The sequence below is a fragment of the Alosa sapidissima genome, chromosome 14 (assembly GCF_018492685.1).
Source record: "Alosa sapidissima isolate fAloSap1 chromosome 14, fAloSap1.pri, whole genome shotgun sequence".
NCBI classification, from domain to species: Eukaryota; Metazoa; Chordata; class Actinopteri; order Clupeiformes; family Clupeidae; genus Alosa; species Alosa sapidissima.
Genome location: NC_055970.1, coordinates 16246383 through 16270599, shown reverse-complemented (window position 1 = coordinate 16270599; position 24217 = coordinate 16246383). Strand labels below are relative to the sequence as shown.

At 43.2% G+C, this 24217-nt stretch overlaps 2 protein-coding genes across 23 annotated transcripts in view; both read left to right on the top strand.

Moving 5' to 3' along the window:
- Positions 1-13797, top strand: nr1h3 (nuclear receptor subfamily 1, group H, member 3). Of its 2 annotated transcripts, none has more exons than XM_042061465.1 (11): positions 1-174; positions 2953-3150; positions 4365-4445; positions 5555-5770; positions 6600-6866; positions 7385-7590; positions 7798-7977; positions 8389-8488; positions 8777-8890; positions 9027-9121; positions 10176-13797. In XM_042061465.1, the coding sequence occupies exons 3-11, from the start codon at positions 4403-4405 to the stop codon at positions 10320-10322; spliced, it is 1368 nt and encodes a 455-aa protein (XP_041917399.1). In that variant the 5' UTR covers positions 1-174; positions 2953-3150; positions 4365-4402; the 3' UTR covers positions 10323-13797. The 2 variants fall into 2 exon arrangements, with proteins under 2 accessions (XP_041917399.1, XP_041917400.1); XM_042061466.1 differs by lacking the exon at positions 1-174 and adding an exon at positions 210-720.
- Positions 13798-16445: 2648 nt separating this feature from the next.
- The window catches only part of madd (MAP-kinase activating death domain), a 57823-nt gene continuing 50051 nt past the window's right edge, over positions 16446-24217 (top strand). For all 21 annotated transcript variants that reach the window (XM_042061440.1, XM_042061444.1, XM_042061452.1 and 18 more), the window contains exons 1-2: positions 16446-16744; positions 23657-23871. In XM_042061440.1, the coding sequence (XP_041917374.1) occupies positions 23813-23871 (59 nt within the window). In that variant the 5' untranslated portion in view covers positions 16446-16744; positions 23657-23812. The remainder of the gene's footprint in view (positions 16745-23656; positions 23872-24217) is intronic.

The window sequence follows — 24217 nt, the reverse complement described above, 5'->3', positions numbered from 1 at the left end:
ATTTGGTGACAACATTATCCATCGGCCTTTGGTAACACTCGATTTCATTAACAGTGTTTTTAAAATATGGTATGCGAAACTATTAAGTGTATTGTCGGTTTTCTTCCTGTAAAACTGTGCTGGTGATAACCCATCGTTTTAAGAACCACGAGAAAAGGTCTGCTCCAAATCCAGGTATGTATACGTTAATGTTAGCGACAAGGTACGAGTTTGTGCTGCTAGCTTAGCTTAGCTGTAGCTAAAATGTTACTTGAGAGGCGTTAACTCGGCTAGCTATTCGTAGTTTGGACTTTCATGTTCCGCACATCGTTGTATCCTGTAAATTTGTTGTCATTGCCCATCATTATCAGAATTCTCGGGGCAGTTTTACTCTTGCAATGTAGACTAGCATCTACTGTTCTTTGTGAGTGTCGACAGCTTCTTTATGCTAACGTTGTTGACATGGCATCATTTTAAAGCTGGCCATTAACAGCAAACAAGACAATCTAGCTAGTTGACAGTAACATCGTTTATCAGCAGAGATTCAGCTGAGTAACTAATGAGCGGAGTCCCTATGATGTTATACAGCAGAAGTGACTAATTGGCTTGCTTCTCATCTGTAATAACTTTGCAAAGAGCTCAGAATTGTTAGCTAACGTTAGCAAGCAAGCTAATGTCATTACAGTGGCTTGTTTCACGCTAAGCAAAGGTGGCTGGCTAATGTTAGCTTGACAGCAAAAGGTTGGTGTAACGTTATTGCTTGTATGTTGTGAACCAAAAGTTTGTTGACTAGCACTGGCTACAGGTTAACGGTAAAGTATTAATAATTCTGTGACAAATGTTGCTTTCAGTGAATATTGATTGTGTAATTAATTCCTTGTCGCCAGCAAGGTATGCTAAGCCCATGGATTGTGGCCAAATGTTACAACACACCATCAAAGTTATCCATGTAAACAACGGAAGTAACGTTAGCTAGCTAAGAAACTTGAGACGACGAATATGGTCAACAAGCTAACACAATTGTTTTTCAAAGTTATTTAAAGGATAACTTAGCGATTGTGTTGAGTTAGTGGTGTGAAAAGTTCGTTGTATTGTCTGGATAAAACCGGTCTCGGAAGAGGCCTGTTTGTGCTTTGCTTGTCGTCATTGAACACACTATTATTACGGTCTTAGTTAAACAATGTTGGTTATTAGTTGCATAGTATACGGGCAATCTCTCTTGAATACTGACACGACTGGCAACAATTTCCCGAGAGCGTGGAACTCGCCATTGTCTCCCGAGGGGAAATCTGTCCCTATCACGTCCAGTTCGTGTACTTTGACACACACGTGAATCCAAACGAGGTACCGAAACTGTAGCTACTTACCAGTCAAAAGGGCTTTCATGGTTTAGTGCCAGGGGTAAACTACATCAGATTTGTATTTAGGGAAAGCGGTCCTTCCTTAAATTACTCATGACTTCAGATATTTGTAGAGGATCATATTTGGCAATGGCAACTTCCCCTCTAATCCAAATGTCTTGCTTTTGTCAGCTGGTCTTGATTCATTCATTCTCAGAGCAATTTTATTTTCACTCAAGTTTTATGCATTGACAGATTTGATTTCATGTTTTGCATGGCACTGAAGATTGATTTCACATATTGTAACAGTCCTTTTTGTAAAGTAGCAATGAAATTTAACTTGTGGCTGTCTTATTGTTAGCTAGTATTGTGGTTGTGAGTATGCAGGTTGCTTTGCATGTACTAAGAGTGTCTTTTCCAGGTCAAAGGTAGCTGTAGACTGATAAGTTGTACAGAACATTGAGGGAGAAATTGTAACCTACTTTAGGTCAAAGGTATTACGGTTCAAAAGACTGACTCATGCTTTCAAGGGAATGAACCGATCCAGTGCATGGTAGAATGATGAGTGAATCAACAGTGCAGATGAGTTTCCTGCTCTTAAAAGCTACAAGATAAAAGGTCACAGCATTTAGAGTTTCTCTTTTTTTGCCTTGATGCAGCCTTATGGTTTCATGGTTTAGGATGGTGACATAAGCTGGACTTTAGCCCTTGGTCTGCCTGGCCGAAGTGTTGGGAATGGCCCGCGACAGATGCAACACATCTGATGCAGCTGTGGGACAGTTGTGACCAAGAGCAGCACAGCACCCCATGAACGCAGGCAATACCTGTTAATTAAAACCAGGCAGCACACAGGAACTGCTTGGGAACTGCAAATTGACCTGTGATGTCCTGGAGCCTTCTTAAAGCTAATTAGCTGCTTCTGCTGCACTTGCCATGGGAACAAAGAGACTTACGCTGGTTCCTGTAACTGATGCTAGACAACTTAAGAGAACCCTGTCACCATTAACAAGTGTTTCTTCAATCTCTATGACAGCACATAGTTGGTGGTTCAGTGTTTATAACAAAAGTTTACCCAGAAGCCTTTGCTGCTATGACTCCCTATATGTGAACAGGAAACCTCACTGAGAGTAGAGATGTCGAACCATCAGACAGGTTGTGTTCAGCAAACAAGCTCACTAAAGAGGTGTTTAGTAGGCACAAACTGTATGTTCACCTCTTCAGTCAGTAGAAGAGGGATTCATTTTCACGGCATAAAGAGTAGGGTTTTCTATGTTAAGCTGCAGCGCTGTGTGAGGTGAAGCTGGCATGGAGGTGTATGTGTTGTTAAGCGAGAGTGTTTTGTAAGGAGGAGGGAGACACTCAAACAGGAAACAACTTGAGCTCCAGGCCCGTGGGGATTTCAAAGCCATGTGAATGACCGAAAGTAACCTCAGCTCTCTCTCTCACACACAAACTCTCCCTCCCTTTCTCATCCCCCCCACCCCATACATACAAAATCTCCCTCCTTCTCTCTCTGTCTCTCTCTCTCCCCCCCCCCCTCTCTCTCTCTGGCGCTCTCTCTCACACACATACAACCTCTCCCTCCCTCTTGTTCTTCTGCCCTCTTGCACCAACCCCTTTGTTTTTTTTTTAGCCTCCCACAGGATTGTGTGGAAAGGTTTTCTACTTGTGGAGACAAATTGGAGGATTTCATTTTCCTGGGCCTCTCACTGTGAGACTGCCTGACCTGCAGTTGGACACCCACTGACTGCATCTGACAGCCAAAGCAGCGTGTGTTTTCCTGAGAGCCGAGGGCAAGATGGCCTACCAATAACAAGACATTACTTCAGGGGTAGGCCGTGACTTCATCTCTCTCTCTCTCTCTCGTATTTCTTCTTTCTGTCTCTCTATCGCTCTTGCCACATGCTTGGAGCTCGCATGAATATTTTCACATCTCTAAACAAAACTAACCCCCATGCTTTATTCAGTCATAGACTGGTGTGTTGAAGTGAGTGTATGGTCAGTGTCTGTTATGTTTGACTTGTAAACAGATGTATTGTGGAATGACACTTAGACCCTTACAGACTGGTTCTGTTTTATTTCATTTAGTTTTATGGTAGAAGCAGTGGTTATGGTTGCTATGTACATAAATGAGGCCATTGCTCCAATAAAAGGCAGATTGTTGAAACTCACTCTCACTGCCAAGGTTTATTGCACCTCTAACATAGCTAAACTGTCAACAGAGTGTAGCACCTCTAACCCAGTTGTCACAGATTTAGTGCACCTCTAACCCAGTTATCTACAGACCCAGCACATGGCTGTCTCCTATCCTATCCTTTGGCTATTCAAGATAACATACAGCACAAATAAATATTTTTAATACTTTGTTAATATTTGATGAACACACTTTGGAGAGTAGACACAGGACTAATAAGATGTCTGAGAGAAGCTGACTCTTCGAGTCCTTTGAGTACCAGTAATGGTAATGGCCAGTTTCATGACAATTTTTTTTTTTTGAATGTGGGGGAAATTACAAATGTCTTGAATTATTCTTGTTATGTGTCAGTGCATGTAGAATATTTCTATTGAAAGTGAGTCAAAGTATCATGGCTACTCTGATTACATTACATTTGAAAACAGTATGAACCTATGACATACCCTGGAATCTGTTGATGTGGGTGTGCACTCTATTTTATGATTCTTATTTGGGGATTCCACTGTTATTTCCAAAAGATATATTTAGAAAGGTGTTAAGATTTATCAGAAATGATAACAGGTTGCTACTGAAACACAATGTGTGGCAGTCATCTTTTAAAGGTCATTTTTAGTAATAACCATAAAAATGAACAAGCTTTGCATTTTTGCATTTACATTTGTTTTGGCTTTAAATGGGTGGATTGTTTGATGTGTGGTGTTGGAGTTCAGAGTGCAGCTTATGGTCAAGGGTGCAGTGAAGGAAGTCCACTTCCACAGTTAGCCAGCAGCAAATACAGGCAGAGATCACTTCAAATTAATGAATATTCAAATAATCAAATAAATCAATGCTCTCCTCTGCCGCTGTTGCAGGCGTGGAGTCTTCGTTATGACAAGCTGTTGTGCAGAAGATGTCCTCCCTTACTACGGCTGATATCACAGATGTTGGTCATGGTAAGAGACAGTGTCATGTTGTTTTTGTGAGCTGCTTTCAAATCTCAGCACTTGAACACGTTCCTAGTATTTAAATTGAAAATGTTTTTATTCTGTGCCTGGAGTTATTTAAAATACGCTTTGAATTATTCTTGTTAAAGGCATATCAGTGTGCCTCATCTTCATATGCTACACTATGGTATAATGTGCTGAACTAAAAGGGTGTTTTGAAATACATGACTAACTACAGCAGTCAGTCTCATGGGACCGTATAAAGTGATATATTTTTTATGAGTATATTAGAGTTTGTCATTTACAGTCTGGACCAGGCAGGCTACACCAGGCTCGTAATTCGTATTCCGTTCAAGGAACGTATGCTGAAACTGGCTACGCTAGACGTGATGGTGCGTACATTTGAAAAAAGTAGACCAGTCTTCTAAAATAATTTTTACTCTCTGTAAATGGAGGTCTTCAGTTGTGTGCCTGGTGTAGTCTGCCTGGAAGCCTGGAACCCTAACGGTTCAGCCTGTGGTGATTGTTGTGCCTTATCCACTGAGCTGTTAAACTACAGATGATGACGATGATGCGACAAATTATGAGAACTTATTTTGTAATCAAATACAGTTCATTTTGCTGTATACCTTCGTCACTTGGTTTCCGCTGTACTAATGTTATCAGCAAACCAATTTATTTGTGTAAAATTTTGCAATTTCACATAGGTTGGTCAGTAGCTTTTGTAGTAATGCTTTTCAATGGCATACAGAAGTACCGGTATATGGAACTTTGTCAAGACAAACCTGAAAACAATGTACTGCCATGTAGATTCATAAGTTATTTTCACACAACCCTGACATTTATTCATTTAGCAGACACTTTTTTAATAGAAGCGACTTACATATGTCTATTATATTACAAGGACCACAGTCCCTGGAGCAACTTAGGGCCTTGCTGAAGGCCATAACGGTGGAAGCCGGGTATCGAACCCACAACTTTTCAGGCTACTGCATGCTAGCTCCACTACGCTACCACCACCCCATTTAAAGGCATAAATTATTTTTAGGGTGGTTAAAAGCCGACATTAGAGAAATGCTGGATTCAGGGGCTTACAGCAGATGTGATTGTTTCTGCAGGGGACGGTAAGGTGTTTGATGGAGATGACAAACTGCAGCTTGACTGCCTGGGCGAGGAGAGCCTGTCCTCAGAAATAAAGCACGAGGTCCAGCTCGTATCCCTCGGCACCCAGGCTCCCTTCTCCGATGCTGCAGGGGAGCTGCCCGGCTCACTGGTCATGGAACCCGGTGACATCAAAGGCGACCCTGCAGCGGACCCGCCACCAGCTCAAACAGGTAAGAAGGAGTCACCTATAAGCTAGAGGGTGATCTCAGTAACCTGAACCAGCCGTACTGGTTTGACTGTGTACGTATGAGGGTTTGTGAAAGCAGAAAGTAGGCACTCACACACGCTTGGTGCCAAGAGGTCTGTCTTTTCACACTTAAGACGACACCCTTTTGTTTTGTGTTGACTTAGAAAAGTAGAAAAGGAAGGTAGGACGTTTCGCATTGAGGAATTGCCAATGTTAGTAGTTAGATTATTCAAAGACAAACAGACAAATGTTATTATAATACGGCCATTAAAAAGGAAACTACAAACATGAAGCTTTTTGTAAGTCCCTCAGCGCTTAGTCATGTCAGGAGTCTACACATTCTGCAAGTGAAATTCAGTTTAAAGAGTGCTACTCCTCTATAGTACCAGTAGTCTCAAATGATTGCTCAGCTAATTTCATTAACTGCTTTGACTTTTCATTTAGGAGTCATCTTTGAACCTGTTCTTCACTTCTGAGTGTCCACATAATAGAATACATGGTTAAAGAATACAGAATAGAATATATGGTACAGTTTCAAATCTTTGGCAGTTTGTATCCACTGTAGCTGAAAAAGCAGAGGTGGGAAAAGCCTTAATTTCTCTTGTTCCCTTCATAAACTAAACCATCCGATTTCCCACAGTAGTGCAGGCTGTGTTCTCAGCTTGAGAAGCGCAGACATTAGCAAAAACCAGATGGTTCACACAGTCCTAGAAGGGACTTTTTTTTTTTTTTGCCTGAACCTGCTTTTTCCATCAGCGGAAGACAGCAAAGAGACAGGACTTCCTCTTTTTAAACACTGTCTGTCTCTGCAGAGGGTCAGCCGCTGAAGAGGAAGAAGGGCCCGGCGCCAAAGATGCTGGGCAACGAGGTGTGCAGCGTGTGCGGCGACAAGGCCTCGGGCTTCCACTACAACGTGCTGAGCTGCGAGGGCTGCAAGGGCTTTTTCCGCCGCAGTGTCATCAAGGGCGCGCAGTACGCCTGCAAGAACAGCGGCCGCTGTGAGATGGACATGTACATGCGCCGCAAGTGCCAACAGTGCCGCCTGCGCAAGTGCCGCGAGGCGGGCATGCTCGAGCAGTGTGAGTGTACCCTGGAGAGATGCCCCCATATCCACGTTTACATGCACTACACATGCCTCTCATTTCTATGTAGCCAGCTCCAGTGTTAGCATAAGTACATTTGAAGAGTTTGGTTCCAAAAATGCTATATCATCCATTTTAATGAATTTTCATCAATATATTTTTTTACATTTTGTTTTCCAAGTAATTTCAGTGAAAGTAATTGGGTATTGTTGTTTGATGTATCTTTACTCAATCAAAACAACACAATTGCAATTTTATTGATATTACCTGAAATACACAATTAAATTACATGATTTTTTACTGTTTTTAAAAATGGTGTTATAGCGTTTTGGAACTCTTCATTTGCTAAGCTAGGATGTGAGTAGGGCTAGTATCAGTCTTTGCTTCTGTGGTTAGATAACTTAAGAGTGTGTGTACTGTGCTCATAGTCTAATCTTTGTAGTTGTTGGATATGCCCTATCGTGAGCAGTAGGAAGTGTAACGGAGACTGTGTGCGGCCCGCGTCTGGTGTGCAGGTGTTCTGTCTGAGGAGCAGATCCGTGTGAAGAAGATGAAGAAGCAGCAGGAGGAGGAGACGGCGCGCACCTCCACGGTGGTCACGCCCAACCCCATCCCCGATGTGCCCCCGCTGGCGCCCGAACAGCAGGAGATGATCGAGAAGCTGGTGGCCATGCAGAAGCAGTGCAACAAGCGCTCCTTCCTGGAGCGGCCCAAAGTCACTGTGAGTTACTGACCACCACTGCGCTTTGTTATACAGAACTGTCGACGTGAGATGAGCTCAAATCAGCTAATTAAATCAAAACACTGGCAATGGTTTGCTGAGCCTTTAGTCTCTCTGTCTTGGCAGGGCAATGGACTTTTCCATGATATTCAAAGTTTTTGAGATACACTCCATATGTCTGATCAGATCGCTCTGCCCCATTCACAGCCGTGGCCTCAGAGTCAGGACCCTCTGAACCGAGAGGTCCGGCAGCAGCGCTTTGCTCACTTCACCGAGCTGGCCATCATGTCCGTGCAGGAGATAGTGGACTTTGCTAAGCAGCTGCCAGGCTTCCTGGAGCTGACCCGGGAGGACCAAATCGCCTTGCTGAAGACTTCCACCATTGAGGTGAGCAATCATCTTTCCAAGCGGTCAGTTGCTTCAGCTGTATCAAGTGACCAGTGCGAATGTACATCTCTTTCACTGATGTTCACAAGAAATATCTTAGCATAGCCAGATTGTGTGGGTTCTTTTGCCTCAGGTCTGTACTTCTGTCTACTGGCTAGTGGCTATAACCAGATGCATTTCATCTGATGTTTCACTGGGATTAAATAGCGATGTGGAAGTGCTATGCAGAGGGGAGCTGTTGTCAGAGCAAATTTAAACAGTATGTGAAGGAATTATCGTCTCCGTAACCCATTTTGTATCCAGTAGAATAGCACCAGACCACAGTAATGAAGGTGAATGCAGTCTGGTTGTGGCAGGCTCATATGTTTTGGCCAATCACCAGCTCTGAGATGCGTTTTTCATGTTTTGCAGATCATGCTGCTAGAAACGTCACGGCGATACGACCCCGCCCTGGAGAGCATCACCTTCCTAAAGGATTTCAGCTACAACAAGGACGACTTTGCCAAAGCAGGTCAGGAAAATGAGAATACAAGGTTCAAAACCAAAGCAAAATGTGGTACTTAATTTTCTTGCTGATGGAAATAGGGCTGCAACTAAAAATTATATTCATGGTCACTTAATCTGTCCATTATTATGTCAATGAATTGATCAGTTGATAGATCCATTAAATCAGTTTTTCCTAAAGCCCACAATTATCTCCTCAAGGTATCGTATTGTATTATATTGGTATTTGTTAGGTATTGTATTGTATTGTATTTGTACTTGAAGGTTTTGAAAAAGCAAAACATCTTCTCTGCAGGTCTACAGTTTGAGTTCATCAACCCCATTTTTGAGTTTTCAAAGGGGATGAATGATCTCCATCTGGATGAAGCTGAATATGCCCTACTCATTGCTATCAACATCTTCTCTGCAGGTTAGCCAGCAGCTGCAATTCTGTTGAATACCACACTTACCTGTGTTGAGTATCCTCTGTATGTATACGCATAACGCACAACTCACTCATAACTACTTAAAGACTTGTACAGAAACCTTCTTTTTTTATTCCTTAGACCGGCCCAATGTGCAGGACCACGATTTAGTGGAGAGGCTCCAACAGCCGTATGTAGACTTGCTGCATTCATACATCAGGATTAAGAGACCAGCGGTAAGTGTGTGGGTTGCCACCTCCTGGTGGTTTCTCAAAATTTTTTTCTCTGCATTGCCTCAGGAGGGTTCCAGAACATCTGCAGTCTAGTAGTCATGTTGAAGAGCTTACACCATCATTTTAACCTCTCACTATTACGCAAGGCTGTGAATTCCAGCATTGGTTGGTTTTACCTGGATGTTTGTGTATTTGCGTTCTAATAGACAGACATCCTCTGTGGCAATGAAATGCAAGCTACATTGATTATGCTATTTTGTATTATTTTAAAAGCATATTGTGTGTTTTTAAAGGCCAATTTATAGACCAGGCAACAAGTGTCGCTCTACAAAATATGATGTAAAAGCGACACAACCTCTGTCTGCTGGGGTGTCATAGAGCTTGTTGTGTACTAAAACATTTGAAACCGTGCAGACGTTGTCACATACTCTGATTGTGGCGGTGGTAGCCTAGTGGCTAAGGAGCTAGGTTAGCATGCAGTAGCCTGAAAAGTTGTCAGTTCAATACCCGGCTTCCACCGTCGTGCCCTTGAGCAAGGCACTTAACTAGGCACTTAACTAAGTTGTCCGGGGACAATGGCCCTTGTAATATAATTGAGATATGTAAGTCGCTTTGGATAAAAGCCTCTGCTAAATGAATAAATGTAAATTTAAATGTAAATGATTGGATATCAACTCAGTGTTCTACTGGAGTTTGAGTTCTATTGTGTATTGCCGTGGCCAGTTCTATTGTGTATTGCCAGGGTCACAGTGTATGTCTATTTACTTTTGTTTCTCCGTGACATGTAACGTTAATAATGTCCTAGTTGTTATAGAAACTAGCAGACATTCTATTTGACAATTTGGCGCTGGACCATGAAAGCCTGCAGCTTCACGACATCTGTTGGCAGCAATTCATTTTTGTCAAGCGACACCTGTCGCCTGGACTGTAAATTGGCCTTATGTGGCAGTATGTTTTGATTACTTATCTGTGCTTTCAACATGTGTGGTATGGTATTGTGACTGCGGAGGCTTTCATCTGTGTACCTCCTCCCTCCTCTTTCCTCTCGTGTGTGTAGGACCACCTGATGTTTCCGCGCATGCTGATGAAGCTGGTCAGTCTGCGGACTCTCAGCAGCGTCCACTCAGAGCAAGTGTTTGCCCTGCGCCTCCAGGATAAGAAACTGCCGCCACTGCTCTCCGAGATCTGGGACGTTCACGAATGACCGGTGGTGGTCACTAACACTTGGTCTAAGAGTGGGGCTCCCGTAAGACTGAACTCTGGGTGTGGAGAGTGGGCACCCATGCTAAAGGTGTCTCCTGGGCCACTGCTGACTACTCGATTATCAATATAGGTTGAAGGAGCTGGTTTTGTACCATCTTTCTTTTTTCCTTCTTCTTCTTCTTCTTCTTCTTCTTCTGCTTCTTCTTCTGCTTCTTCTTCTGCTTCTTCTTCTTCTTCTTCTTCTTTTTCTTCTTCTTCTTCTGCTTCTTCTTCTTCTTCTTCTTCTTCTTCTTCTTCTTCTTCTTCTTCTTCTTCTTCTTCATTGCCCCTTTGTGTTCAGGACGGAGACATATCCCACAGATGGATCTTTCCTTTGTGTGGTTGAAATATGGGATCGCAAGTGTCACAGGGAGACCCTGACCTGTTTTGAAACTCGTCTCCGGAATGTGAATGGCCCAGTCCACTGAGGGAAACCTGGGATTGTGGTGGTGCCAGATGTTTTTTGCGCTTGACTTGACTCCCCAAGGTTAGCGACTGTTAATGATATGTACACAGTTGTTTTTGTGTGCTTTTTATTCCCCATTTTAATTGTCAAAAGAAGCTTCAAGCAGGTCTTGTCAGTGGTTTCCCTGTTCCAAACCACAGCATGGGTATGATGTCTCTACGTGAATTCTAGTGGTTCTGGCTCCATGTTCTAATGGGGTTCTAAACTGGCCAGCTGTCGGGTTCCCTACACGTTAGATTGTAGGTGAGACTTCCAACAGTGTCAGTCATGGCCCTGTTTTTACTACTTACAAAAGGAACTCCCGGTGCTATGCCACTGTTGAGAGAAAAAGAAGAAAAAAAAGAACCATATATGGATTTGAGGAGTAGGGCGATTTAGATGTTTATTTCAACTTGTTTCCTGCATGGTTCTTCATGCATATACAATACAATCCATTAGTCTTCGTTTGTGAAAAACACAATACAATCAATATTGCACAACTACTTATGCATTGGTCTGGGTTACTGAATGATTATACACACACAAGCTTCTCAAAGCCCAGGAGCTACTGTAAGCCTTGAAGTGGTGATCCCATCATCAGACTGACTCGCAACAGCTCACTGGAGCATAGACAGCAGGAGAGAATATTTGGCAGAGACGTATTTTAATCAATGTTTACATAACCAACCACCTCTTTGTCTCCATCCAGTGTAAGCGTTCATTTGATCAGGAGTGTCCTAAGTTAGGTACTTCTCTAGCGTGGCAATTATTTTGCAAATTGATTTGCTTGAGAATCAGTGATTAACCATCATGTCTACACAGTCTACTCTACACAGTCAGTACAGTAGGTTCGGGTATGTGTGTGTGTCTCTGGTGTCCGGCGTCATCCATCATTTGACTTATTAATATCCTGATATTAACAACATAGCACAACAACTAATCAACGATTCTGGTGAATTATGATGGCTATAAATTGCTTTGCTAACTGCAAAAAATAGCAGAACATTTTCTTAAAGAAATGCTATTGTTCCGGATTACGTCTTGCCATAGTTGGTGGTAATAAACATCGAGTCAAATAATAAGTATATTTATTACTGTATAAAGGAGCAAAGTGTTGTGGGGTCACACTGGTGAGCCATAGTAAATGTGAGTTTGTACATAGCCTTAGTTCTCAAAGAATGAGAATAATGTACTAATCGCAGCCGGAGTATAATTCAGATCTCCGCTAAACTGGGAATCAGCTGACTTTACATCCCAGCGTCATCATCTTAGCTCTCCTAGTCATCAGAGTAATCGAATCTTGGGCATTTTTACAGTACAGTGTGTGGGAACGAGAGGCATTTATTCACAAATTTCTCTGTGTCAATTTTTGTTTTTGTTTTCTTGTGTTTGCAACATGCTTCTGCTTCTTGCATCTTCTCTTATCCCTGATTAAAAGCTGTTGTGATCTAGAAAGTAGTAATTACAGATACTTGTCTTCTGGTGTTGCCTGTCCCTCGCTCTAAACAACTGGAAGAGAAGATCTGTATCGGTTGTTAACATCTCTGAACAGTGTTTCAGGTGACTGAAGAGCTCATTGGTCAGATTGATCATTTAAAAATAACAGTGAATGCTACTCTTCTTGAACTACATTTGCCTTTGGCTTGGTTGGTTGAACAGATGCTCTTATTTGGTGTGACGCAGTGGGTGGTGTTGGTTGAAGAACCAATAAATTCAAAATTCTGAATGCTGACAAACAGATTTTTACCTCTATACTCAGTCGCTACATGGACATTTCAGAACAGACTGACTCACCTACAGCACACTCAGACAGATTGGCACAGATGTCAATGGTAACATAGTGATGAGGGATTGAGCAATCAGTGGGAGGTTATCCTGTCCTCATGTCAGGAACACAACAGTTCAAAACTCTGATCTGACCTCACATAACCTCCACAGCAAGGGACTTTGAGGTCATTCCTATCATAAACTTTCCTTATAGGTAGACTGACTGCAGTGACTTTCTTATGGACAGTAAGGTTGCCCTTAAGGTCGTCAGGAGTGTTTTGCTGTTGTACATGGTTATCAAATCAGATTCTAAGAGGCTCTATTATGATTTAGTTTCTGTTCATTTACCCACAGTCATTCACTGCACACTTAACCAAAGGTGCAGACCGTACAGGACAGTCCTATCATGTCAGTAGTTGCAAGCATCAACCCGTGTCCTTATTATAGGAGTTTCTGCAGGTACAGATCTCTCTTTCCTTAAAACCTCACTAATTAAACATTTTTATTTTCAAGGATCTCTAATCATTTTAGCCATGGGTTAATTGTGTGGCAATCTACACCATTTTTGTGCTTCAATATCAGGTCACAGGAGACCTAAGATCTGCAGTGCAAAACCCAGTAACCCCAATGTCACATTCAACATTGTTTGGTCTAAATGTAACTTTTTTTTTTATTGAAATGTTATTTTTATCTCAAGTTCTGTACTGTACTAATCCACTTATACCGCAGTCATTTTGTCATATTTGACTAATGATTCAAATCCAGGTTAATGGCGGTCCTTTTTTGCACAGCCAAAAGAAAAGAAAAAAAATCCTAGAATTGTGATCAAAATAATGTTTCCAGTATCCAATTGTGATCCTCCTCATTCTGAATTGATATGTTGTTGCTTAACATGGAAATTTAATTTTCATTTGCTAATAGTTAATAAAATGTTGATTGTAATGATTTATCATCTATTTATACACCCTGCTGTGTAGAGCCTCTATTCTAATGCATTTAACTCTCATGGTCTGGCATCAAACGATGTGGGCATAGAGATGCAAATTTGTGTTAACGCCTTAAGTCCTTGGATACACTGCTTTATATGTATAAATTAAAAGGCGAAAAAATATATATTGTTCTGCCAGAGTATATATTTGTTTGTTTAAACGCTGAAAGACGTAGGAGACTAAGTACATCTATTATTCTTTTTACAGAAATATACTGGATTGAAATGTGAAACTAATAAACGTGTTTGTCTTTTTATTACAAAACACATTAGGCACACCCAGTTTTCAACTTTCAACTAAAACAGTGGAACCATTTTATTTAATTTAGTTTAAATAGACAAGGATTTCATTCAATTTAAAAAAAAAAAAAAAACATTCTTAAAGTTCCACATCTATTGGCCATAGCCGGTTCACTCATTTGAAAATCCCACTTGTTTGTGGAAACTTTAAGTCCTTCCCCCCCACGTTACCAAAATTTTGCTATCTAAAGTGGTGCTTCTTGTGTTCAAGGAACTAACTTAACCTGACCGCACTGAACAGTTTAACTTTGATATGAGAAAATGACCAGAACACTATGAGGTGGGGATTAGTGCCCTAACTTGATGTTTGACGATTAAACAGACATCTAGTTTTTACATAGGCTACCAAAGTCCATGGTCAAAATTGTTCTGTGAGTTTAGCTGAATAGTCAGTCCTGGCAAGTTACTGTGTTATTTGTAATTATCTGATTTGTCAGCTATAGTGCTAGATGGAGGTAGAGGCCCCTCCTCCAACCATATAAATGACTTGAATATCGACAAATTAATAAGGTCTGGACTTGGTTTGATGTTATTGTAATGCACTCTCTGTAAATACACTTTGTAAATACACTACATAGCAGGCCTTATCTCAATTAAAGTTTGCCTGGGTTCTCCCAGGCTAGCTTTCTAGGGTAGTGCTCATATATCCTGGCATAATTTGTGAAATATTGGACACTTAGGAAAATATGACTGATCAAGCAAAACATGTTTTTATTTATTTAGGCACTGTGGTCAGGAGATGCCATTTATCATCACATATTGTGGTCTTTTTGAATAATAATGAAAGTCACCCAAATTTCCCTGATCAAAAGTCTGAACCCTTGAATGAATGTTTGGCCTGTTAATATATGGTTGACATACCCAAGTTTAAATGGCTATGGACCCTTTCAAGAGAGTTACATTATCAGCATCATAGTTGGCCCCACAAGACTTCCTTTTTAACATTCCATATGTTATCTTAATGCAGAGGAAGTAGATTGGGGCCCAAATAGAACGTTCAAGCATTGTTTTTGTTTACCTTGAAAGGGTCTATTAAGGGTACGCTTTAACACCTATGCCATGTTTGATTGTAATTAGAGCCTGTGTAAATAGTCAATGAGATTTGTAGCTCTTTCACTCAGGAAAGCAAAAGAGCTGTCCAGAAAATTGTGAAAAGGCAGTTGAACTATAAATAAGCAAAAGGATATAAAAAGATGTCCAAAGATTTTAAAATGTAAGTCAGTAGTGTTCAAGGTCTGATAAAGAAGAAGTGTGGTTAATTTGATACCAAGCCACAAACAGGCAGACCAACAAAAAAAAAATGATCCTGGGATGCAAAAAAACCCTCAAGCTACTTCAGCTGAAATACAGTCTTCACTACAAGAAAGTGGTGTGCCTGTTTCCAGGTCCACAATAAGGAGGCACTTGAACTTGAAAGCCAGAAAAATAGCCATTACTGCCACAAAACGGCATGCCAAATATATGCCAAACAGCATGTAGACCGGGCCTCCGAACTTCTGGAACAAGTCATTTGGAGAAATAAGACCAAAGTTGAAGTTTATGGTCACAACCATAAACACTTTGTTTGGAGGAGTCAGCAAGACTTGACAAAAAGTGCACCATCCCTGTGAAGTGGAGGTGCAGCGCTGATGTTTAGTGTGTGTGTAAGCTACAAAGACAGGGCATTTTGTCAACATGATGTCAAGATAAATGCAGCATTTTATCAGAAAGTATTGGAGGACAATTTGCACTGATCAGCCTGAAAGTTGCGCGTGGGATGCATTTGTACTTTCCAACATGACCATGATCCGAAGCACAAGGCCAAGACAACCCTTCAGCAGAAATAAGTCAGAGTTCTGGAGTGGCCATCAGTCTCCTGACCTCAATATCATTGAGCCACTTTGGAAAGAACTCTGCAGTTCATGAAGGACAACCCACAAATGTACAGGACCTGGAAGCTATTTGTCAAGAACAATGGGCATCTCCACCACCTGAGAAAATAAAGGAACTCATTCACAACTGTCACAGACAAGCCATCAGTGATGCTTTGACAATACACAGTATTAAGAACTAGTCTGTAAACTTTTAAACCGGGATTATTTAATTATTTTTCTTTATTGCTATGTTTTGTTTAATGACAACTATTCTGTGATGTCTTGTGGTTTCTCATTAATATAAAACTAATGTGGTTTGCCTAATCACTTGGTTTGATGGAATAATTAACTAGGCTACCTATCTAACATTCAAATAGGCGAGTTCCTGCCTTGAAGTCAGATGACAGCGTCCTACACATTCCAAGGGGAATGTGTGACTATGGAGGGCGCTGTTCGCAATATTAAAATATAGCTTACTGTAGCCTACAAACTGGTAAATGGAGCCTACAAACAGCACGATCCTTACTGGTGACTTTTGTCAGACCAAGAAACCATCAGCACATATGAAATTAATTTGGGTATATCTGCAAGCGTGCCTACTGTCATATAATAAAAGAGCCAAATCAATCTGTCGTTCACGTGTGTGCGCATCCTTTTAAACGTGAAGGCGTGCCTTTAAGGGGATGGGACACAACCCTGCTCAATGAATCGTACATTCTGCCCCCTTCAGCTGTAATGCGGAACTCCGTCCGTGCGCTCACAGAGGGTTTGGGATGGAAACGAATGTTGTTGTCAGCCGTCAAATGCGACATTAGTGGTAAAGAAGACGGCAACGAGCGGATGTTATTGGGTGTCACCCTATGTGTAGATTGTATTTCACTGTGAAATGAAAATGTCACTGATAATGTCAAAAGAGAAGATCTAATTTCTGCCAATTGCCTTCCTCTTTACCTGCGGGGGTCAACGGAGTAGCTTGGTAATAGTGCTAGCTTGTCAGAGGAGAGAGCCTGCCAAACAGCTTGCATCTTGAGGTAAGGATATTCTCATTTTTAAAACTGCATTATCTATTGGACCTGTATACCTACTATACATTTTTGTATAAGTAGTAACATTGTTAACATCAGCAGACTGGATAGCTAGCTAACATGACTTGATACCTTGCTGTGAAATGGCTTGCTTGGATAGCTTATATTACAATGACAAAATTAGCTAGTCGCGTGAAGGATATCATGCTACTGTCATTGTAAGGAACTTAAACAGTAAAGGACAGATGGCTATGTAAAGTGTGTGATCTTGTATACGAATAACTTGACACGCCTAGCATCCTAGCTAATGTCACAGACGGTGCAAATGCTGTCAGGCAGGCAAGCTAGGCTAATGGCTGCTTTGCGCTGGCCACTGCGAGTTAGCTTGGTCGGATAATCTTTAGCTTGTAAACTAAGCTATGCTGCTCGGTGTAGCCTACGCAAGAAGGACCATTTGCAACCATCACCTCCTACCACCATCACCATCATTACTATTACAGCATGCACTGTCACGTCTCGTATCATCGTTGAGGCAGTGCATGGATCTGTCAACCAAAAGCAGTTATGCAGGGCTAGTTATGTGAGTCCTCTGCTCTGGCACAGTTAAACGATTTGAATAAGTCAGACTCATGTAGACATCGTTTTATTTGCTAGCAAGCTACATCTCTGACACTAATGTCCTTGTGCCTATTTGCTGTCTATCCTACGTGAGGCAAGGGCACCCAACCAGCTCCCAGTTGCACAGCTTTGTGTCCCATAGGCACGTTATGACCTGAAGCTGTCATTTGCTGTCAGCAGTCTCCTGTCTTCGATTTTTGCTATGAAATGTCATTTTATCAATACACTCAGATTATGTGGAAACATAACACGACGAAGTTGCATTTATGATAGGATCAGGGCATCCTTACAGGTTAATCGTGTACGTATTTGTTCCATGATAGATCTATTTGAAAAGCATCATGTAACAGCTGCTCTTGAAGTCGTTTAACGTTCAAATCGTAATTGATCATTTCTAGACTACAGATGTGGGGTTTGACCTGCTGTATATTGGTCATGGATCACAAGCTTATGTAGGCTATATTTCAAAACACGCCCAGCTTGGTACAAAAATAATTATGCCAAAGTAAAAATAGATGATGGCTGGTGTTTGTGGTTGTTTTGCTGAGAATCCCTATGAGCACCGTTTCAGCGTGCTGTGTCATTGTGAGGTCAAAGCTGATAGTTGTGTTGGAGAGGGCTCCTTAGCCCTGCTGCCCCATCCCGTTGGCAACACCTCCCCCTTTAATTTCAGTCATGCTTTTCTCTCGGCCTCTTCCTTTGATGACACAGACCCTTTGAAACCCTGTATGAATTCTCATCCAGACCGTTTGGAATATTCAGAGGTCCGCTTGCTAAGTGACATCCATATTTGATGTGCTTTGAATAATTCACGGGAAGGCCTTGGTCGGTAATTTAGACGGTCTGCTCATTTACTGACCGCTTGTCTTTAATGCCACAAGGACCAATCCAGTGGACCGAAAAGACAAGGGTTGCTATTAGAAATGTTGGAACCCTATAAAGAACGCAGTAATATTGTAACTCCCAATGATGGTAATGTTGGCTAGTGTATGTTCTATACAGGCTCCAGTCAATGTAAGGCCCTGGGGAGTCAGTGCCCTTGGTCACGGCTCTAGTGCCTGCTTTCTAAGTGAAATGTGGGATATAGAGATATTGAGTTGCCTGGCCAGTTTCCAGAAGAGGAAACTGAATAAAAAAATTGTTTTAAAAGATCTGTATCTCATAAGTCAGATCGGAATGCAATCAGAAGACACATTCTCAGTCTCCCATGCAGCCTAAGTGGAAATTACTGGGGCAGTCGAGATGTCTGAAGCAAAGATTGTAGCGCATCGTGACTGGTTTAGTGGTGAGCTTGGCAAGAGGTGCTAGCCAGCTCAGCAGTAGGCTGCCTGTGTCTCTGAATGGCGTCTGGTTGTACTTGTCTTGATGAAAATGCTAGCAATTTTTTGTATATTTTTGGTCTTTTGCCTTTATCCAGATAGGACAGTGAAGAGTGAACGTGACAAGAAGGGAGTGGGAGAAAGAGAGATAGGGTGGGATTGGAAAATGATCATGGGTTGGATTCTAAGTCTTGTCCTTGTGTGCACTTGGACCCAAATGTGACACGGATGGACGCAGCAGCCACAGGTCCCCCTGCTGACACATGTCTGAATAGCTTCTTGATTGTGCTGGCCATAGTTCAGTGTGTAGCAATGGCATAAGCCTATAAGCCTATTTACTATTATGTTATAGCATTGTGTGTGTGTGTGTGTGTGTGTGTGTGGACCCTGAAGCTGCCAGCCTGGCCTGCCAGGACTAGCCTAACCCTCTCTAATAAGGATCATAATGGCAGCACCTGCGGGCCAGTTAGATGAAGGCCACTGGTTGAGACAGGGCTCCACTCATTGAGTCTGTCCAACACACACACACACACACACACACACACACACACACACACACACACACACACACACACACACACACACACACATACATACACACATACACATGCTGCCTTGAACCAGAGATCTCAGGTTTAGGGCCAGTCTCTGCCTCTGCCTCACCATCTGCTCTGATCAGGCACCGCAGTGGCCAGCTGTTGAATAGGTGCCAAGAAGCATTTGTAAAGGGTGTTGAGAGAGAGAGATCAAAACATAGGCCTGCCTAGCTGGTCTGAATGTTGGTTTGCCAGCTTTTGGAGCTATCGTTTCACACAATCTTACATTTTAAATGGATATTACTCAGGCTGCCTGCCATTTGCCAGTGGAGAATAAGAGTAGTTCATCTTCCCATGGATGCTGTGGGCTTGTAAATAGTGTGTGGATTCACCTTTTGCAGCCGAGCGCATGTTTGTCTTTCAGGGTGGAGCAATTAGGTAGCTGACCTCTCTGTTTGCAGAGCTCATAGCTCACACTCATATAAGGAGGCCCAGCAGGTGGTGAATGGACTCATGTGGGTCTTTCTCTTCAGAAGGATTTTTCAGCAGTTTTAATGAGCTGCTCAATTCAGTGTAATTGAATTAATTGAGCTCTGTTGTTAGCCCCTTTGCCTGTAGAACTAGCAGATTCAGACATTCAAAGTGATTGGGAGAGTGTCTTTGGAGTGGGAAAGGACTTCTTTATATGCAAAGAAATGACTGTAGAAGTGGGCTATTTCTAGGCCTGTATCGTACTGTCTATATAAGATATCCGTATGGAACGTGCATTTTAGTTGTTTCTGGGCTTTACATGTCTGAACAGATACAGTTTTCTGCTTTTAACAGACCCAGATGATGTGCCTTTTTTGTACTGATTGTTAGGTTCTGGCTTTCTATTTTACCCGTTAGTCATTCAAATGGCTTGTGTAACGCGATGGCAGATAAGCTGTGAACAAGGCTTCGCTTCGCTCTTTGTGTCAAAAAGCGTGTGATGGGGACATTTTTTTTTCAGGCCTGAGTGCCTGTGTGAATGGTGGTGGCTAAAGGCTCCTGATGAGGCTTGCTGATTAGGGGAAGTTGCTGTTGGCCACTCCGAGAGGTGCTGAGCGGGTTCTGTGCGTTCAGTCTCTAGGCTTCTGGTTGTGAATGGCCGATGGAGCTCTGCCATGTCTTCAGCGCATCTGTGATTGGTGCGATTCAACCTAGTCTACTCTCTGATTAAGTAGGGATTTCAGGGTTTCTGTCTTAAGTTGCTGGTTTGGTCCGGGGCATTGTCTGGCTATAAATAACCGTCACAGCTGGTCCGTGGAAAGCAGGTTGGGTTGCCACGGTGACCATGCCGAATCTCATTATCCCGGGGGACTATAGTAGTGTCATGGACGGAGCTGGTGATTGCAGGGGAAGTTGATCATGTGGCGCCTTATCATACACACACACACACACACACACACACACACTTCTCTCTCTCTCTCTCTCTCTCTCTCTGTCACGTACATGTGTCTTTGTGGAAATACTCATTCCTGGATGTACTCAGCACTTTCTTATTAAGCAGTCTCTTGAGTCAAAGGCGCAATCCCCTCAGAGCAAGGATGAGGAGATCATCATGGCTGTAAACAAGGGGATTGTTGTCTCAGGGCTCTTGCATGGCCTCTCTTGTTTAGAGACAGAGAACACAGAGCTGTGCTCATTAAGTGGCTCTGTCTCATGAATGGGGTTAGATGAGGGAGTTGTTTTTAGTGGCATTCATTCGATAAACATAATGCCTGCTAATTAGAAAAGGTAATGTGAGGGGTGATGTGACTATTGAGTATTAAGTTTGCGGGCCTAGATGAAGGGACCTAATAAAGGCTAGGCTACTGAATGGATTGTTTGAAATATTGAAGATTTTATGGTTCTTATAATAGTCTCTAAAACAGTAACTGGAAAGCATTAGCTTACATAATCTCTGCAGATCAATAGAGAACTCAGTGATTTGCATTACAAAATACCCTAGTTGTACAACAGGGCCAAGACCTAAATGGATTCCTCAGAACATGACTGGACGTAGGCAGCCCACTGCTCTCTCAGTCTGAGCAGAAAGGTCTCACCTCAGAGACAGCACGTCAGTGTCCTTTCACCGTCCTTCCGGATGCTGCGCTCAGAGAGAATCAAATGAATGAATAAATAGATGAAGTGGTTGTGCTGAGGTGTTGACATCCCAGGATATATCACAGACACTGATCAGATGTGGAGGCGTGTTCTGTGGACACATTACTTATGAACCCGAGTCCCACAGCAATCACTCTTCACTCCTCTTCACTCCTCCTCAATGCCTTGATACGTCAGGGGCTTTGTGTGTGTGTGTGTGTGTGTGTGTGTGTGTGTGTGTGTGTGTGTGTGTGTGTGTGTGTGTGTGTGTGTGTGTGTGTGTGTGTGTGTGTGTGTGTGTGTGTGTGTGTGGGAGAGGGAGAGGGGTGTATCTGTATGAAAAAGTGCCTCCACCAGCAGAAGGTGCTGCTCATTTAATCGCTGAGTCAAGCTCTCATCTCTGATTGTGGTGGTCAGCGAGCAAGATTGATGCCCTCCTCTGGGCGGCTGCTCGCCCAGGCGACCTGCTGACTCGACGTGTGGCAGAGTCTTGATTTAACCCCCCGTCTCCGATCATTTACCCCTCGCAGTTCCTCATCCGGACATCCGAGGTGTCGCCGAGCACTCTCTTGGAGAGAGGAGCAGACAGAGACAGGGGAAGCAAAGGCGAAGGAAAGGAGGTTCTGCTCTTCTCTGTCTGAAAAGAGACTTTCAGTGAGTCACCGCCACCAGTGAGTCAATGTTTTTCACTTGTCAGTTTTTCTCAGTGAAAACTCTGGTGCTGTGGTGAAGCCGCGGGGCTAAGTGAGTTACCGCTCGCTCGGTCTTGGTGTAATAAGACCTGCACTGCCTGCTGCTGCGTGACAGCTTGGTGCTTTTGACGGGGGGGGCGGCTTTTTTGACACTCTGATTCTGGGTGTTTTGCTCAGCGGAGCAGGTTGTCCGGGAGCCTGGCGGTAATCCCGCCGGCTGAGCCCCGCCGCCTTCCTCCGTCCTCCTGGGGCCTCGGACGTGTCGTGGAGTGGGGGAGGTTAACGCGTCCTCATCCCCCGGTGACGGCCTGGGTCATCCTGCCAGACGGGCTGCGCCACGCCGAGCTGTGCCGAGCAGAACAGAGCTGCAGCACACAGACACCAGATTATCAACAGCAGGGCCGCAGGCCACACAGGCCACACAACAGCAGGCATGTGTGTGTGTGTGTGTACAAGGTGGCGGGTGACTCCTGTCCTGTGTAGCTGTGATTATTGACAGCTAGGGGAAAAAAAAGAAATGTTCCCAAACTAGGACGCAATGCGTCTGTTTGTGTTTATGTGTGTGTGTGTAATGTTGTGTTTTGGAAAAGGTTGGGTACTGTCAGCTTTCACAGCAGTGAAACAAATAAGGAGACACGGAAAGGGGCGTATATAAAAAGAGACGACACAGAGACAACATCAGAGCGATCTAAAGAGAAATGTGATGTCTGAACGTAGGCCTTAGCTTGACACTTCGTGTCCGTCGGCCCTCGGTGATGAGCTGTCTCCATTAAATCAGCTTCAGGAAGGATACCCTCTCCCAGTCTCCCTGCTGGTTAAATTAATAATGTTTCCCAATCTCCACCTTTTCCATTTCAGTTCATGTTATTTAGATGATGTGGATCAGAGGAGGGAAGAGGACGCTCACCCTAATAGGTCTGAACATCTCTTGAGCTTTGCTCTCCAGGCACTCCAGCAAAGCACCCCTAATTAGGGCTGCCGCAAAGAGTTTTGTGGTCTTATGACTGCATCTCATTTGAAAGCCAAAAAGAAAGCAGTTGTTACCAAGCAGACTGCGTAAAGCGAAGGTGCCGAGATGAAAGCTTCTGGGCAGAGAGATCGGAAGAAAGCACCTCTTAAATCAGAGCTCTGGTAGCCAGGAGCTTAGAAGAAGTCCTCGGCCTTCAGAGCACACAGGAAAAGTGGAGCTTATTGAATGTTCTGCTGTGACCACATGTCGTCCACACACACAGCCGCTTTCTGCTCAGACTCCTTAGTGTGAAGGACACACACCAGTGTGTGTGTTTACGCTGGCTGTTGAGCCTCGTGTCAGGAGCGGTTAAGAGTTAGAGAGAGCACGGTGAGACCCTGTTGGCATTTAGAGCAGAGGACGGGGGGGGGTTGATGGGCTATTTGCTCTAAGCTTTAATACCATAGGAACATACTACATGAATTATCAATTATAGGAATACATGAATTATAAAAATGACACATGAAATGAGTATTAAGCAAATCAATGGGAGTCTTATTAGTTAGTTATAAAGTTAACTAAAGGTAAATAAATCCCACAAGTTATAAACTGTGGTTGAAAAGAGGTCACCGCAGACGTAACCGCACTGTGGCGGTCAATGAAGAAGTTAATGTGTCCTGTCTGTTCTCTTCCGCCAGGAAGTCCCGCCCGTTTCCAGCACGCTGCCCCAGGGCACCATGATTAGGGGCGACCCAGCTGTCCCACGTCATTCCTAGCTCAGCTCCAGCTCCTGATTGGACACCATCTCTGTTGCGCCCCGGTTGCCATGACTTAGAGAAGGTTCCGGATCAAAGATGGAGAAAAAGAAGATGTGCCCCCGCCTGCTGGACTACCTGGTGGTAGTCGGAGCCAGGTACGGACACCTGTTTATTTTAAGCTGATGAGTGCCAGGTTTGGGTGTGTGTTATACGTCATGTCACAACTGAACTATGTGCCCTGGGTTTCAGAATGTTATTATTCAGCTAAGGAGTGGGGAAGGGATGGATAGATGGGTGTGCTTGTGTTTTTGTGTTTATTTGTTTGTGTGTCTGGGTGGGTGGGTGGGTATGTGCGATCGTGCCTGCGTGTGTGCAGTGTATGTGCAGTGTGCGTGTCTGCTTGATTACAGAGATAGACAGGCAGGCTACTTTGTTGTAGGTATTGTCAGTTTTGTTTGTTCAGACTATGCGCACCTGTTGTTTGGACTTAGTCACGCAATG